Source organism: Protopterus annectens, chromosome 1.part1 (genome assembly GCF_019279795.1).
Source record: "Protopterus annectens isolate FY-2018-M chromosome 1.part1, PAN1.0, whole genome shotgun sequence".
Taxonomy (NCBI): Eukaryota; Metazoa; Chordata; order Ceratodontiformes; family Protopteridae; genus Protopterus; species Protopterus annectens.
In genome coordinates this window covers 563,768,920-563,785,700 of record NC_056726.1, presented here as the reverse complement: position 1 = coordinate 563,785,700, position 16,781 = coordinate 563,768,920, and the positions used below count along the sequence as shown (strand labels likewise).

The 16,781-nt window shown below is 39.3% G+C and overlaps 1 protein-coding gene across 2 annotated transcripts in view; it reads right to left on the bottom strand.

The window, feature by feature from the left end:
* Positions 1-16,781, bottom strand: part of LOC122806395 (receptor-type tyrosine-protein phosphatase U-like) — a 1,549,454-nt gene that overhangs the window by 467,448 nt on the left and 1,065,225 nt on the right. For both annotated transcript variants that reach the window (XM_044076762.1, XM_044076771.1), the window contains one exon: positions 9,249-9,364. In XM_044076762.1, the coding sequence (XP_043932697.1) occupies positions 9,249-9,364 (116 nt within the window). The remainder of the gene's footprint in view (positions 1-9,248; positions 9,365-16,781) is intronic.

Sequence of the window (16,781 nt, the reverse complement as noted above, 5' to 3'; positions counted from 1 at the left end):
TATTATCATGGAACTTATAAACAAAGACATTGGCAACCTTCAAACACTGGACCCCACCCAGTTTGGGTTTGTGAAGGGCCGATCTTGTCTCCTGAACCTGATTGACTTCTTTGAATCAGTCTCCAGAGACATGGACAAGGGTAAGGTGGTCCACACAGCCTATCTAGACCTTGCCAAGGCCTTTGACACCATCCCCCACTCTGGAATCATAGATAAACTTACTAAGTTGGGCATTAATCCCTATGTCACCCAATGGGTTGCTAAATGGCTTACTGATAGAACCCACACTGTAAAAGTAGCCGACTCCAAATCCAGCTCCAGACAAGTGACAAGTGGAATACCTCAGGGTTCAGTCCTGGGGCTGCTCTTGTTTGGCATCTACTTCTCTGAAGTACAGGTCAACACTAAGGGACTCTGGCTAACAAAGTTTGCAGATGACTGCAAAGTGGGAGCCATTATTGAATCCCCAAATGATGTGGATACTCTACAAAAGGGCCTTACAGAAACAGATGCTTGGTGCCAGAGCCATGGGCTCAAGCTCAATGCCAAGAAATGTATTGTTATCCCTTTGGGAAAAACATGTATCCATTAATTACCATATAGGTGGCAGTACACTAAACACAGAAAGTGTGATAAGAGACTTAGGGACACAGGTGGACAGTGGTCTCACCTTCGATAACCACATTGCCACAACAGTCAGGAAATCCTTCTATGTGGCACACCTCATCACGAAGGGCCTTTCATCCAGAAAAAAGGAGGTCATTGTCCCACTGTACTCATCCCTCATTAGACCCATTATAGAATACAACACCCCATTTGGTATGTACCTCTCAAGACATCTGCAACAACTGGAAAGGCCTCAGAAATACCTCACTAAAAGAATCACAGGCCTAAAGCAGATGCCCTACGCTGACCACCTTAAAAAACTCCAGCTATACTCTGTCGCATATCGTCTACTCAGAGGCGATCTCTGCTTAACATACAAGGCCATGTCAACCCAGAGCTGTTGGACATGCTACACTTAAAGAAATCCCAATCCCTCAGAGCTACACGCTCCAGGGATCTAAACCTTGTCATCACAATAAACAAAACATGCTAGAGGGATAGGTTCCTGACCCAGAGACTCCCCAGATTCTGGAATAGATTGCCCATACATGTCAAGCAGAGTGCCTCTTTGGACCTCTTCAAGAGGAACCTTGACGATTGGATGGGAGAAAGGAAATTCACCCCAGGGATCTCATCAGTCGCCCTGCTAGACAGGGGTCCAGGAAAGTAAATAATGTGGGAAGAAATAGCCAGGGAATTGTTATGGCTAGGCTTGTATAGGCCCTAGGGCTGATAGCCTAGTACCAACCTATGAACATGTGAGCTAAACTAGTAACAGTTAGGAACTATTCTAAGATAAACTACATCCTATTAAGTCACAGTTTGTTGAAATTCAAGGCTTCCCCTATTGACGAGACCACAACTACCTATGCAGAAGTATTCGCAGAGCCTGTATACAAATGTGTGAATGGCTGCATAGAGGCTGCTGTACCCACTGGAAGTAAACCGAAAACAAACACTAAAAACAAAATCCACTGATAAAATCATCATCTAAGCACAGTATATAATAAAACAAAAAAAATTTATAGCAAAAATCAGGAAGATCAACTCCCTCAAAGACAAGTGCTCTTGAAAACAAGAAACAAGAGGTTTAATTAAGTCCAACAGGGCACACTACAAGGCCAGGATAGCCTCACATGCTGAGGGCAATCACAAAGCCTTCTACAGCTATGTCTGGAACTTTAGATGTAACAGATGTCAATGTGCTGAACTGGCAGTGAATGGTACCACCTTCGCCGATCAGGGTGACATAGCAAATTTTCTGGCCAATAAATTCAGGTCATACTTCACATCCTCCCAACTACCCACCCTCAGCTCCACAGGATAAAAACCCCTCCATCATATTTAGCCCAGCTATTAGCAGGGACCAGGTGCTGTCAGCACTAGCTAAAGCCAAGAACAGCATCACTATGTGTCCAGACAGTATCCTGGGTTGCCTCCTGAATAGTCTAAGACACAACCTATTAGGACTACTTGAGGCAATCTTCAACTGCAGCCTTAAAAAAAAACTATGTTCCAAGTGAATGGAGGACCACAACAGTCATTTCCCTCCACAATGGTGGACCATTATAAAACCATCAGTCTAATGAGTATAATATGCAAAGCCATGGAAAACATTATCATGAAAATGATAAAGAAGGGCATTGGCAACCTACAAACACTAAGACCACCCAAATTAAGGAAAGGTCATGCCTACTTAACCTGGTAAACTTCTTTGAGAGGATTATTAAGGTAATTGATGAGGGTAAAACAATGTATAATGTGTATCTTGACCTGGCCAAAGCATTCGATATATACCCTACTCAGACATTGTTGAATCTCTGAGCTATGCATAAATCCTTACTTAACTTGCCATATTACTGACTGCTCACTGATAGGACCCAAGAAGTCAGGATCAGTGAGACCACCTCCACCAAGTGACCAGTCATCAGCAGAGTACTCCATGGCCCTGTGCTGGGCTTGTTCCTGTTTGGCATTTACTTCTTGGAAGTCAGCACTACTTGCAAGTCTAACATTTAAGGCATCTGGCTCACCAAGTATGCAGATGACTGTAAACTGGGAGCTATTACAGAGTCTGCCCCAGACACCAACATCTTGCAAAAGGGTGTAACACAGAAGCATGACTGGTGCCAAAGCCATGGCCTAAAATTCAGCACCAAAAAATGCATTATAATCACTTTGAGAAACACTAAACCCACAGTAATTAACCCAATTTAATTACTCCATTGATAAAATTCCTCTAAGAGTCAACATAGTAGCAAGGGATCTAGGAACATATGTAGACAGCAATCTGGCATTTAACCAACAAATAGCTAATACAGTAAAGAAAATCATTCTATGTTGCCCCACTTATAGGTAAAGATATGGAATCCAGGTCAAAGAAAGTTATAGTACCACTGTACTCGGCCCTTATCAGACCCATCATTGAGTACAATGTCCCTTTACCATGTACCTAACCAGACACTTGCAACAGATGGAATACCTGCAAAGGTTTCCCACCAGGAGAATTCAGGGTATGAATACCTTTGCCTACACTAATCACCTAAAGCCTTTGCCTCTGTATTCAGTCTCCTACAGGCTACTGAGAGGGGATCTTTGCCTGGCTTGCAAGGCTTCCTCAGACCCAGCTTTTATGGATCTGTTGCATAATGGCAAAACAAGCAGCACTAGAAAAACTAGATCCAGAGATATGAACTTTGCTTGTAACATAACAAAATGTGCTGGAGAGACGGTTAAGTGTCCAAAGCAATCCTCACTTTATGGAATGGACTCCACATCCATGTAAAACAGAGTTCATCCCTGACCCTATTCAAATGAAACCTTGACAAATGAATGGGAAATCATAAATTTACCCTCGGTCTGGCCCCATGCCCCTATGAACAGAAGCCCTCAATATGAAAAATATTACCCTAACTAATACCCCCCCTTACAAATCCCTTAGTTACTTTCCTTCTAATATGCCCACCCCATATAGATGCCTATGATACTCGAGATACAAATGGGTTTGGGGTGCGCAGCTAGGGTTATAAGGGCCCTTGTGGTAGCCTAACAACAACCTCTGAACTTATGCAGCTTTGAAAGGGTAGGAGGGTGAATCAGAAGTCCATTAATCAATAGAGAGAAAAGTCGTGGAGAGAGGACTGACCCTTCAAGAGTTCCTTTAATTGGGGATCCTTGGTCTCAGACTCAAAGTTCTACCTTGACTTGGAAGTTACTGTTGTTTATACTAGCCTGTTACTTTGTCACTAATGCCTATGGCTGAGCGAGCATTAATGTGTATATTATGATTAACTGGGTAAAATGACTTGGTGAGATCCACAGGTATAGCACCAGAGAAATGCCTTTTTCCATATTGATTAAAATGTCATTGGAAAGAATCCAGATAGCAGCCATAGTGCTTTTCCCGTCTGAGAAGCATTGCTGCTTATTGGTGCAGAGATGATACTGCTAGACATAACTGGACAGCTGAGACTACTTTAGTTTCACTAACATTTTCACTAAGGTTTAAAAAACTGAGGTCAAGCAGAAGTCTGAATGACCTTATGTGGTACTCTGAGGAGGTGGAAGTTTTTTCTATTTTTGTCAAAGGCTTTACTACTGCAGACAACTAAATGGAAGATATAATATTCTGAGTAAAGAATACTTCACAAATGTGGTGAAAGTAGTCTATATGATAGCATTTTAAATAGGGGAGGAACTAAGGCTATCATTTAAGGAGGAATTTCATGTAAGATTTATCTTGGATGGGTTGGTTTTGTCTCATGGAATTTAGTATTCTCAATAGAAAATGTGTTGAGAGTGGTCTATATAATAGTCTTTTAATGGGGAAGGAACCAAGGTTGTAACTGATCATTTCAAGAAGGATTTCATATAAGATTAGCTTGGATGGGTTGGTTTGTCACATGGAAGTTGTTATTCTCAATTACTGTGATAGTGAGGTAATTGATCAAAAGTTAGCAAGGGCATTTGAGCCACCCTCCATTTGTGAAAGGAAATTACAATTACAAATTCCTAAATTCTTATGAATTCCAAATTCTGTCTGGTAGTTACAGCAGAAAGGCTATAATCTGCTAATGATCTCCATCCTGTAGACCTGAATTTGATTTTTATTCAGCCCTTATTGGCTGACTAAGTGACTCTGGGCAAGCCAGTTAACCAGACAGTGACTCTATAATGTATAAATACTTGTGAACTGATCTATTAATGATTATTGAAACTAAATTAGTAATAGCATCCCATGCACCTTTTTTGTAGTTTTCTTAAGGATGTCATCTGCTGCTGATGAATACTTCAGCTTTCCAAAAGGTATTTCTACTTTGACTATGGTAAGTTTAGTTAGGTTTGACAGATTAGATCTTTGAGAGGAGCACTCTGAGAAAATGTGTAAAGGGGTTAGTAGAACATGTGCAGTTCAAGCAAATTATCAATGAATTCTGCAGCAACTTTAGACAGACTAGTAATTATACCAGCATGTTATAAGGATGGCCATGGATGCCTTCTTTAGATGGACAATTACTATTTTATTTATGAGTTATTGGTGAGTTTGACTATTTATCAGCATTGCTTTTTTCAAGAAATGTGCTTTTTTATTTTTATTATATAGATAATTCACTCTTTCTGTGCAAATGGAACAGTTATTGTTCTGATGACTTTTTTTTTTCAAAATGTATACACTAACACATTTCAACTGCCCCTCATTTATAATATAAACCACAAGGAGATTGAGTATCTCTAATTTTGACATGTATGCTGAAGTAGGATAGACTGTAACCACAAAGCTTTATAGAAAACTCATGTCCACACATGCTTTGTTGCATGAAAGTAGCGGTCATCCATAATGTGCGAAAGCCGCTTTTCCATATGCTGAATTCTTACAGACCTATAGATCCTGCAGTCGGTGACAAAACTATTAAAGACACTCGTTATATTCTTTATTTACAAATAAAGGCTATGGTTTGTTTCAAATAGAGGCTATGATATGTCTGACATTAACTGTTATTGAAAAATTGCACAGCTGATAGAATAGTTGCATTAGATTACATTTTAAAGAGATTACACGTCTTGAGAGAGAAACACTTATTGGATGGAAAGATAGATGTAATGATAAAGGAAGGCTTTATTTTATCACAACGTACAATATACATAGAAGTGATATTTAAGTTGGATAAAAATATTTTGAATGCTTTGGTGGATGATGAAAGTTTAAAATAATTCTGTAAAAGTCCTGATGTTTTCTGTACTAAGGGAAGAAATGTTTCTGTTTATTTTGTGCACAGCCACATTAAACAACTGATATTACATTTCAGGAGTACCTAAGACCCCACAGGGCATTTACCCCTAAGGTCACTCCAGTGAGTGCACTTCTATCATATAGAAAAGTAAAAATATTACTGGGTTGAGATTTAAAATATTGGAATATCATAGCTGTAACTTGGAGAGTGCTATTATATGTGTCCTTAGATGCTGTTGTAAATTGCAGTGTATGGGTGAAATAAAAAGGAAATTTAAAATCATATTTCAGGACTATCGAAAGGACATTTGCAACTGCACTTAAGAGGGCATTGTCTTGGCACATTTCAATCAGTTTCCTTCTGGTATAACTCAGGGCTTGCAATCTGCTGTATGGTGGAAAAAGAAAACTTGTTAAACAACTTTCAGTTTTGTATAGTCAACATTCTGACATCGAAGAAATTTTCTTCAGTGCAATAGAACATCGACTGTAAATGATATATAAGCACACTTACACACACACACACACACACACACACACACACACACACACACACACACACACACACACACACACACACATACACACATGAGTGCACGCATATGCATGTGCATATAGTCAGATGGGTAGGGCAGTGATAAAAAGGGTGATAAAAAAGGACTTTTTTGAGTGCAGAGTGCAAACATTTTTTTACGACTACTCTCTGAGAGTCATTAATACTTATGGCCATTCTGCATGTTCCTTTAACCATTCCTCAGCATTCTAACCATGTAATATGCCCCCTCCTCATATTAAATAAATATAAATAGAATGTTAGGGGCAGTCACTGTAACTTACCTCATTCACATTAATACAGAGAAAAAAAACAGAAAACTAAATAATAGCACTGAATAAAAATGAAACTAAACATGCTGCACACATTAAAATGTATACTCAAACTTCAAAAAATAGATCAGACTCACATAAACCAAACTCCTAGATACGAAATTTACAAAAATTAGAACAAAAAGTGAAAGTGCATAAAATTACAAGGAAAAACACGGGTCTATATCAGTTCATCGAAACATCTGAAGGTCGAACACCATAAGTTCGAACTTCAAACCACGAACTGCAAAAACATCGAAGTCTTAGAACAGCGATTTTTTTTTCCCAGGGAAAAAAAACGCTGTCCCAGGAAACACACACACAACACTAGCACACAAAAAAAATCAGTCCACACACATACACTCAAAATCCTACATCTAACCCTACACTAAACTGTACATACACTACTACCTATCTACTTACCTTAACCCAAATCCTAACCCTAAGGTCCGTCACTATCGCACACTCACCTGACCCGCGCCCTAACCCTAACTCACCTATCCCGCCCTAACTCTAAAGTCTTTCACTATCGCATACCCACCTCACCCGCGCCCTAACCCTAACTCACCTAACCCGTGCCCTAACCCTAACGTCTATACAATTACACACTTACCTGACCTGACCCGTAACTTCCCATGACAGTCCTGCTAATCGAGAAGCCACTGAAACGGCCCACCAAATTTTTTTTCCCTGGGAAAGAATTTGGTGTTCCACGGCTTTGCGATTACCAGTGTTCGAACTTTACAGTTCGAACATCTGGTATTCGATATTCAGCCATTTTGATGGACTGATAAATACTGTAGGCAGTTGGAAACATAACCCTTAGTACTCTGTTAAAATTTTACCATATTACCTGAAAGTATTAAAAAAATATTAAAATTCACCTCAAATCTATAACATAAAAATGCATATGGGCAGACTATTCAAGAAAAGATAATCATCTTACACAAACCCCTTTTCAAATCTCAACCTACACAGTTACTATAATCCACTGAAAGAACTGTAAACATTTGTCCAAACTAAAAATATGCATGTGTGTGTGTGTGTATGTGTGTGTGTGTGTATGTATACAAAATAAATGGATGTGATGTCTAAAATATAGTGTTATATTTGTTATAATGATTGAGTAACCAATAAAATATATATAAAAAATAAATGGAATATATGGAGAATTTGGGAATGTTTATAAGTCCTGGCTTTGTTACTTGCAACAAACCTTGTACTTTATACCAACAGTATATGTTATTTGTTTAGCATATAACAGCTCCCACGGAATATGACAATGAATAGAGCCCCACCTGCTTGAATTCCACTTACACACAGCCAAGGACTTGAATGGCTGTAACCCTTACAGCCCAGATGTAAGAATAGGTGCTCAAACTCAAATTTGTATTCACATACTAGGCTGCTGAAACAGTTGGATGTTATTAACTGCTTGACATGGAAGACATAAATGGGAAGGGACTTTAAGTTTAGGGAGGGGTGGGATGCTAGATTAATGGAGGGGATGGTAAGGTTAGGGTTAAGGAGGGGAGGAGGTTTTTATGTTTAGGGAGTGAGTGGGAGGTAGCAGAAGGTTAGGGTAGGGAGTACAGGGGGTTATAGGTTTAGTGAGCAACTAGGAGATTAAACTTAGGGAGAGGAGTGGATTTTTGGTTTAGGGATTCAGCAGAGGGGATTGGGGTCACTGTTATGGAAGGCAGAGGGGATTTTAGCTTTATGGACTGATTGGGAGTCTAGGTTTAGGGAATGGGTGAGAGCTTTGATTATTTGGGTCAGACTTCTGAGGGGCGTAGTTAGCCACACTGATTAGTGTATGGGAATTGAGTCAGTGGGAGATGGGGTATTTGCCACCATAAGCAAGTTGCATCAGGGAAGTATGCCATGAGCTAATAATATTTGGGCACTTGTAGTAGACCCCATCTCCCCTCTATTCCATTGATAAACATTATATAAACATACATTCATGCCAGTACAAGCATACCTTCTATACTTTGATTTCTTCCTAATATCAGCATCAGTGTTCATTTTTAAGAGCAGGTAATAATTAAAGGAATCTATTTCACTGTAGAATTTATGAAACTATGGGTCAGAAAAAATTGATTAATTCTTAAATTAAATCACTTAATCTCCAAGTAACACACATTGCTGCTTTTTTGCTTATGTTCTTATACTGACTTTTGACTGAAAATTGGAATAAGTCCCTTACAAGCCTAATTTACTTTCCAAGACAGAGAGAGAAAAAGATATACAGTTAGAATAAAACTTTAATAAAAAAGGAACTTACTAAAAGATGTTGCAACAGTATTATCTATAAACAACTTTACTGTGGTGTAGTAGTGAAATTGTTGGCCTTCACTATATTAAAGAGCAGATTCTTCAGTTTTGTCATTTTTATGAATACATTCATAACTTTATCTTCTCTACAACCCTGAAAAAAGCATATCTTTCTGATACCCTGTAACATTTCACATAAAATTATTAAATTATTGATTATTACATATTTATAAGTGTGTCAAAAAAGAGTTTTTAAAGGTGTTTCTCTTACATTGTACTCCTTGCCTAAACCAACATCTTCATTTTCCTCATCTTTAATTGTTAGTTTCTTCATTTTAATCATATAATCCAGTAAATTTTCAATTGTCACGTCTGTTGATGTGTGTCCTGTGAAGAAAAATATATATCAGACATGAAAAATTGGTATGAACTACTCTTAAGTTGTCAGTCACAGCTATTTGACAGTAATTTCCTAACACAACTACATAGATTTAACTCCCATTAGAAAAAAATCTTGTAATGTACAAAAGCTTGAAGTATTGAACTGATTGCATGTGTGTGTGTGTGTGTGTGTGTGTGTGTGTGTGTGTGTGTGTGTGTGTGTGTGTGTGTGTGTGTGTGTGTGTGTGTGTGTGTGTGTTAAAAAGATAGCTTGCAAGAAGGAACAGACCACATCACAAAAATATCTACATATGAGTAGCACAAAATTATAGATTCAATGCAGATATTTTATTATCTGTAATAAAATCCCAAATGAAGTATTAGCGCTTTTGTCTGGATTCTATAATTAACAGAGATTTCATCAGTTAATTATAGAATCGAGACAAAAGCACTAATACTTCATTTATTTTCATATTAATACATTCGTTGGTGGTTTTAAGAAGCTGCTTGCCTGCTCCATACTCGTTTTGGGGATTTTACTGGTTTACTTGCTTTTGGATCTATTATCTGTAATAAACACATATTTTTCAGGATCATTGATGACTTTTCTGTGCAGTGGATTGTCACCTATGGCAGGATCTGCCTTTGACAAAGCAAATTGTCTTAAAACAAATAACTACAATTCCAGGTCCATACAGTTATAAGTACATATAAGCTGCACATCATTTATAGCAATGGAAATCAATTTACAGTCCAAAATACATCTAAAAATGGCGATTATAACCAGAAAATGGAGCAGTGCTTTTTTCCTTCTATTATCCAGCTAATATCCTCTGTCTTTGCTTTGTATTAAGTGTGATCTTAAACGTCAGTAACTTGGGCATGCTTTCACAGGCAAAATCTATGTGGATCCCTAATTTTCTATATTAGAAAGATTAATGGATGCAAATATACTGACTACCAAACTTGCCATAACATAAAAACATATGCTATTCAGTTATACCAGAGAAGGTGTTTTTGAATTTATAGCTGTTATTCTTTGGGCAGCTAGAAGGCACCTATCTACGCCCAGCTCTCAGTCATTACAGCCTCTGCTTAAAGTGCAATTGCACTAGAAACTTACCTATAAATGTAGATATTGGAGTACATCTATTGTGCAGTCCTTATATCTTGTGATTTTCAGTCCGCAGGTAGCCTGACTGTCTGGCCTGACTTCCAGAGTTCTACATCCCCCCTCTCAAAGCTTCAGCCATCTCCTTTGCAATGATATCCAGACACATATTACAACTATACCCCACCTCCTAGGCAACACATACCTTCTTCTATTACAAACATCATCCTTCCCCAAACTCCACCCCTATACCACTCTCTCAATTACACTTTAAACTCTCCCCAACCTCAGTCCAACCTACTTTTATTACCTTCTTCCATCTATTCCCCAATCATGCTAAATAATCTAATAATTACAACATCTCTGCTACTACTCACTACCCTTACATCTTACCAGACTAACATTCAATATCCTACATTGACACCCACCACCTCCTGTAACTATAACTCTGGCTCATTCAAATAATTTCATACCATATCTCCCTCACTTCATAACACCAGTATCTCCCACTTTTTCCATTATAAAATACTCCATATATCTCTCACCCATAGTATCAGACTTGTACACTCACACATACCAAAAAAATATTTTTCACCAAAACCCAACTCAAAACCTGGCATTCTCCTACTAGCAGGTAATATCTACCCTAACCCTGGGCCTACCCCTAGGTCTACCACACCCTCCCAACCCTAAAAATCCACCTTTCAACCCAATTACCTAATACCCCTACAGACAACACATACCCATCTTCTGCCTCTTCCACTCCCCACTTTTAAAAAATCTATCCATAAACGCTATCAACATTCAAAGCCTTCTGATTAAAATCACTGACCTTCATGCTTGGATCTCACAATATTCCCCACACCTACTTGTGCTAACAGAAACCTGGCTCAAACCCCATATTCAAAACTCTGTTATCTTACCCCCAGGCTACAACATCTATTGGCTAGATAGGACCTCAAAAAAAGGTGGAGGTGTGGCAATTCTATAATCGCAGCACCTCTCAGTCTCCCCCTTCCAGATAACCCTGCCAGATTTCCACCCTGCAGAAATCCTGATATTAAACTGTCACCTTAATAACCACAAAAAGCTTGCTATAGCTGCTGTATATATTCCCCCTGGCAAGAATTTCCAATTTCTTGAAAATATACTTTCCTGGCTCTCTCTAAACCTACCCTATGAAACTATACTACTGGGAGATGTAAATATTGATTGAAAGTCTTTAGAGACCCTTTCCCCAGTCCAAAGCATCAACTTGTTTGGCTTCACGCAACATATCTCCAACCCCACTAGACTATCCAAACACTCAAATCAAGGCACAATAATTGACTGGATCTTGTGCAATAACCCCCAACTCTACCACAACCCCACTACATTTCCTGACACCCTAAGTGACCACCTACTCATCTTTATTCAGAGATACACACCCCAACAACAAAAATCACACCTTTACAAAATATGTTGTAGACTCATAAACTTCTGTCCCTCCACTATCAATGACAGTCTCACTGCCATTAACTGGTCTATCCTGCACTCTCTTCCTCTTGAGGATGCAGTACTTGAATTTAACCACATCTTCCTAGACACCCTTGGCACGATTTCCCCCCCATGTAAAATATGAATCAAGTCAAATTATGCCCCCTGGCTCAGTAAAGGCACCCATAAACTAATGCACAAAAGAGACAAAGCCTGGAAAACTTGGATTAAAACCAAATCCCCCTCCCACATCCAACTATTTAAGGAACTTAGAAATCATACCAAGAAACAAGTATACAATGATAAAAAGACCTTCTATACTAACATAGGCCACCACTCAATCAAACCCCAAAGATTTCTGGAGAAGTATTAACTCTATCCTCCACCCTGGTAAACCTCAAACACCAAATTCCTATCCAAACCACCCCAACCAGAAAACAGCATCTCTCCTCAATCAATTTTTCATAGACACCATAAGTAAGTTAACCAACACAAACCAGATGCACCAAAAAATGCCTCCCCAAACTACAAACAGCAGCACAGGTTTTTCCCTCAACCCTGTATCCACTTGCCATAAAAACTCCCTGCTCCTCAAACTAAAACCCTGCTCTCCCTCTGCCGAAATGCTTCCTCCTCAATTCCTCAAACTTGCAGCACACAATCACCTACCCAGTCTCCATTCTCATTAATCAATCTATTAAAGAAGCAACTGTACCCAATATCTGGAAAACCTTCTATGTAATCCAAGGGTGGCAGCTCCAATGATCCCACTAACTATAGACCTATTGCTATACTTTCCCCACTATCTAAGATTCTAGAGAAATGCATTGACACCCAAATACTTAACATCCTCCTCCAAAACAACCTCCTAACCTCCACCCAACATGGTTTCTGACCCAACCACAGCACCTCTACAGCCCTTCTATCCTTTACCCACTCCATAGCTGAAAACAGGAACAACAATAATCTAGTCTCATGTCTCTTACTAGACTTATCTAAGGCATTTGACACAGTATCACACCCCAAACTTCTGACTAAACTATCTAACCTTAACCTGTCCAGCTCTACTCTCTCTTGGTTTTCTAGTTATCTCACTAATAGGCATCAATCTGTCAGATGGCAAGCATCCTGCTCTTCCTTCCTACCCATATATTCAGGGGTACCTCAAGGATCTATTCTGGGGCATCTTCTCTTCAACATATTTATACATGATCTCCACTCAGCATCCCCCTCTGTACCATCATACAGTATGCAGATGACTCCACTCTGATTACTTCCTCCAACTCTATCTCACAACTTCAGACACACACTCAACAATCTTTCCTTCTTGTTGAAAAATGGCTAAATGATAACCAGCTTATCTTAAACCCCCAAAAAACTAAGCTACTCCTCCTCTTTCTCCCCATAAATAATGACCACCTAAAGACTACCTTCTCAGTCTCTTCACAGAACAATACCACCATAAATGTAGACACAAACACCAAACTTCTGGGCATGACCATTAATGACCAGCTAAAATATGACATGCACATACACCAAGCAATCAAAAAAGCTAACCAAAAGCTGGGCCTGCTCTACCGCAACTCTAAATTCCTCTCTGCTGAATCCAGGCATTCCCTTGCACAAGCATATCTCCTTCTCAGCCTCCTTTATGGATCACCTGTACTCACCAACCTCCAATCCTGTCTACTCTCTAAGTTAGAACAAACCGATAATAAAATCGCCAAATTTGCAGCCAACCTACCTAATCCTACCCACCACTGCATAGCCCTACACAATCTACAATGGCTTGAATTCCCCCACCTTCTAAAACTATCCCAACTGCAACTAACCCATCTCATACTAAATAATCCCATGGCCTGTCCTGCTCTCACCAACTTAGTTTCTTACTATTCCCCCCTCGCTCCCTTCGCAGTTCTGAAAAACTCCTTCTTGAAACATGTACCCCAAAAATTAACATAGGCAATCTCCTTTACAAATCATCTATAACTTAAATCTGGAACAACCTCCCCTCAAATCTACGAAACATCACACAAACTAACAGCTTTAAAATGCAACTAATATACTTCCTCCAAACAGCTGGTTATGCCCCTGTCAGCATCCAACCTGACCACTCACTGACTCTACCAAATTTACATAATCTCAGATTCCTGACTGCTGCTAATACCATACTTCCCATTGCTATGTATTTTTTTCTTTCTTTTTCCTTGTCAAATCATTTATTATCCTTCTTACATGATATCTCTGTATATATCAATAATTATGTTTACTACTCTTTTTTATCTTATTATACTCTGTAATTTAATTGCTACTCTAATCTGTGTAAGATGTTTTAATATTACTGTTGGAGCTTTTCTCCTCAGGTCTCCACTGAAAATGGGCTTTTGCTCAGCTGAACCAACCCGGTTAACAAATGTGGAATAAATAAATAAATATATAAGGATGTCAGTAGTATACAAGGAGCATTGGGTGATATCATCTTCCCTTCACAAAGCCAGCTGAGACAATCATAGAGCGAAAAAAACAGTGGACCAGGACAGGAGAGGAGAGTCCCCTGTGCAACAGATCTTCCCCCTGAAGTTCCCAATCTCCCTGTTTAGGAAGCATAGTAACATAAATAGGCAGGGGGCCTAGTAGTGAGATGAGAGTGAAGGTGAAATTGAATTATATGGGTAGCTACCCCAACACAGGGAACCAAGCAGAGAAAGGGGGGAGGTGAAAGGGAACCTGATCTGCAAAGCTGAATGCACTTGGACATCTACATTTATGGTTAAATTCCTATGTACTGTGTTCATTGTACTTTTCACTGTTGCAGTCCGTACATCCTGGAAATATTCTCAAAACAAGAAAATGAAGAGTGGTTGACAGGAGAAAAGGTATCTCTATCCCTGGCTTGTGAATCAGGCCCCAGATTACAGTTCCTGAAGAATGTGCCCAGACAGGACTATGGACAGCCTCTAGGATAGCTTCCATACTGACACCTCTGAGGCATGCTGTGCTTGCTGCAGTGGCTGTAGTGGAATGGTCTTTTTCATGCCCAGAAATAGATGTACCATGAGGAGAGTAGCATTAAGGAATGCAGTAAACAAGCCACTCTTCCGTCCTGTGTAAGTAAAACCACACGTCTATTCACAGGGAATGTTATTTTCTTTCTCTCTTTCTTGATTGAGGTTTAAATAAAAAGACTGGTAGATAAATGAGTTAATTGTGAGATAACTGTGGTCACCTTAAGTCTAAAAGAGGGGTTGGTATGAAGGGACACCTTGTCCTGATGGAATACTAAAAAGGGTTATCTGCACAGCAGTGAATATAGTTCCAAGATCTTACTGGCAGAAGTGACAGCCACCAAGAACAGCATATTCCAAGATACGAATTGGAGTGGTGCAGGCTCAGTAGGTTCAAAGGTAGCTAAGATCAATTACAATGGAGGAATCTCCTTTCTTGGCGGTCTAAGATGCAAAACATCATTTACTTACTGTTTAAGTTGAGGCTTAGAGTACAAATCAGGTGCTGTCATTGACTCACTCACTGACAGAAATGTTCTCCAGGAAGGGCTGGCAGGAAAACAACTGGTGAAATATAAGGTAAAAAAACAACATCAAGAGACCACTTTATTACAAACAGCAAAGCTTTCATATGATGTGTTGTGGTCTTATTTAAACTGAGTAAGCTGGTATGTATTTGTATTAGCACTGAGAAAGGTTGTTGACCCGAAAGCTTTGCTGTTTGTAATAAAGTGGTCTCTTGACGTTGTTTTTTTTCCTTATATTTCATAAGTACTGTTCCAGTATTACAGCAATAACCTTGGCTTGCTTTTGAGAAAAACAGAGCCATGGACTAAAACTAAATGCCAAGAAATGCATAATAATATCCTTTTGAAAGTCATCCACCCCTGGTAACTATTATATTTACAACACACACCCAAGAGTTTACCCAGTTTTCAGGGACTTGGGGACACACAAGGACGGTAATCTAGCCTTTGACCATCACATGCCAACAGTAGTGAGGAAATCATTTTATGTCATGCAACTTCTAAACAAAAGTATAGCATCTAGGTCTAAGGAAGTCATTGTGCCACTGTATTTGACATTCATCAGACCTATTACTGAGTACAACGCCTCCTTTGGTATGTACCTACCCAGGCATATCCAACAATTGGAATGTTCATAGAGGTTCCTCACTAAAGCAATACAGGGTGTAAGTAACATGTCCTATGCAGACCACTTCAAGGACCTATCCCTATATTCTATCTCATACAGGCTGTTGAGGGAAGATCTAGGCCTGGCTTACAAGGCATTGTCAGACCCCACTCTGATGGACCTCCTGCATATCCGCAAAGCAAACAGCACCAGACTTACCAGTTCTAAAGACTTAAAGCTTGTCTGTGATATAAACAGGATCTGCTGGAGAGACAGGTATGTATCCCAGAAACTATCCCTTCTCTGGAACAGTCTCCCCATCAACATGAAGCTGAGTCCCTCCCTAGCCCAATTCGAGTGTAACTTGGACAATTGGATGGAAAACATGAAATTCATCACCTATGTCTCTAATGGACACAGGCAGACTGTACATTGTTTATCTCAAAGGATCCTGTGTGTAAATGTTTCACCTTCCAAGACCCTGCTTACACTTACCAGAACTTGAAAAAAATCCACACGAACTCGATCCCAACTAATTCAAACAGCTCAACGTGTATGAGTACAACAGAATCCACTGGTTAGGTGAAATAATTAGTGCTATAGTTATAAAATACTTTATTTTAAAAAATCAATAAAATTTCAAGGTTTTGCGCTTTCATCTAATATAACTTAGACTTCATCAGAACACTGTCCTTGC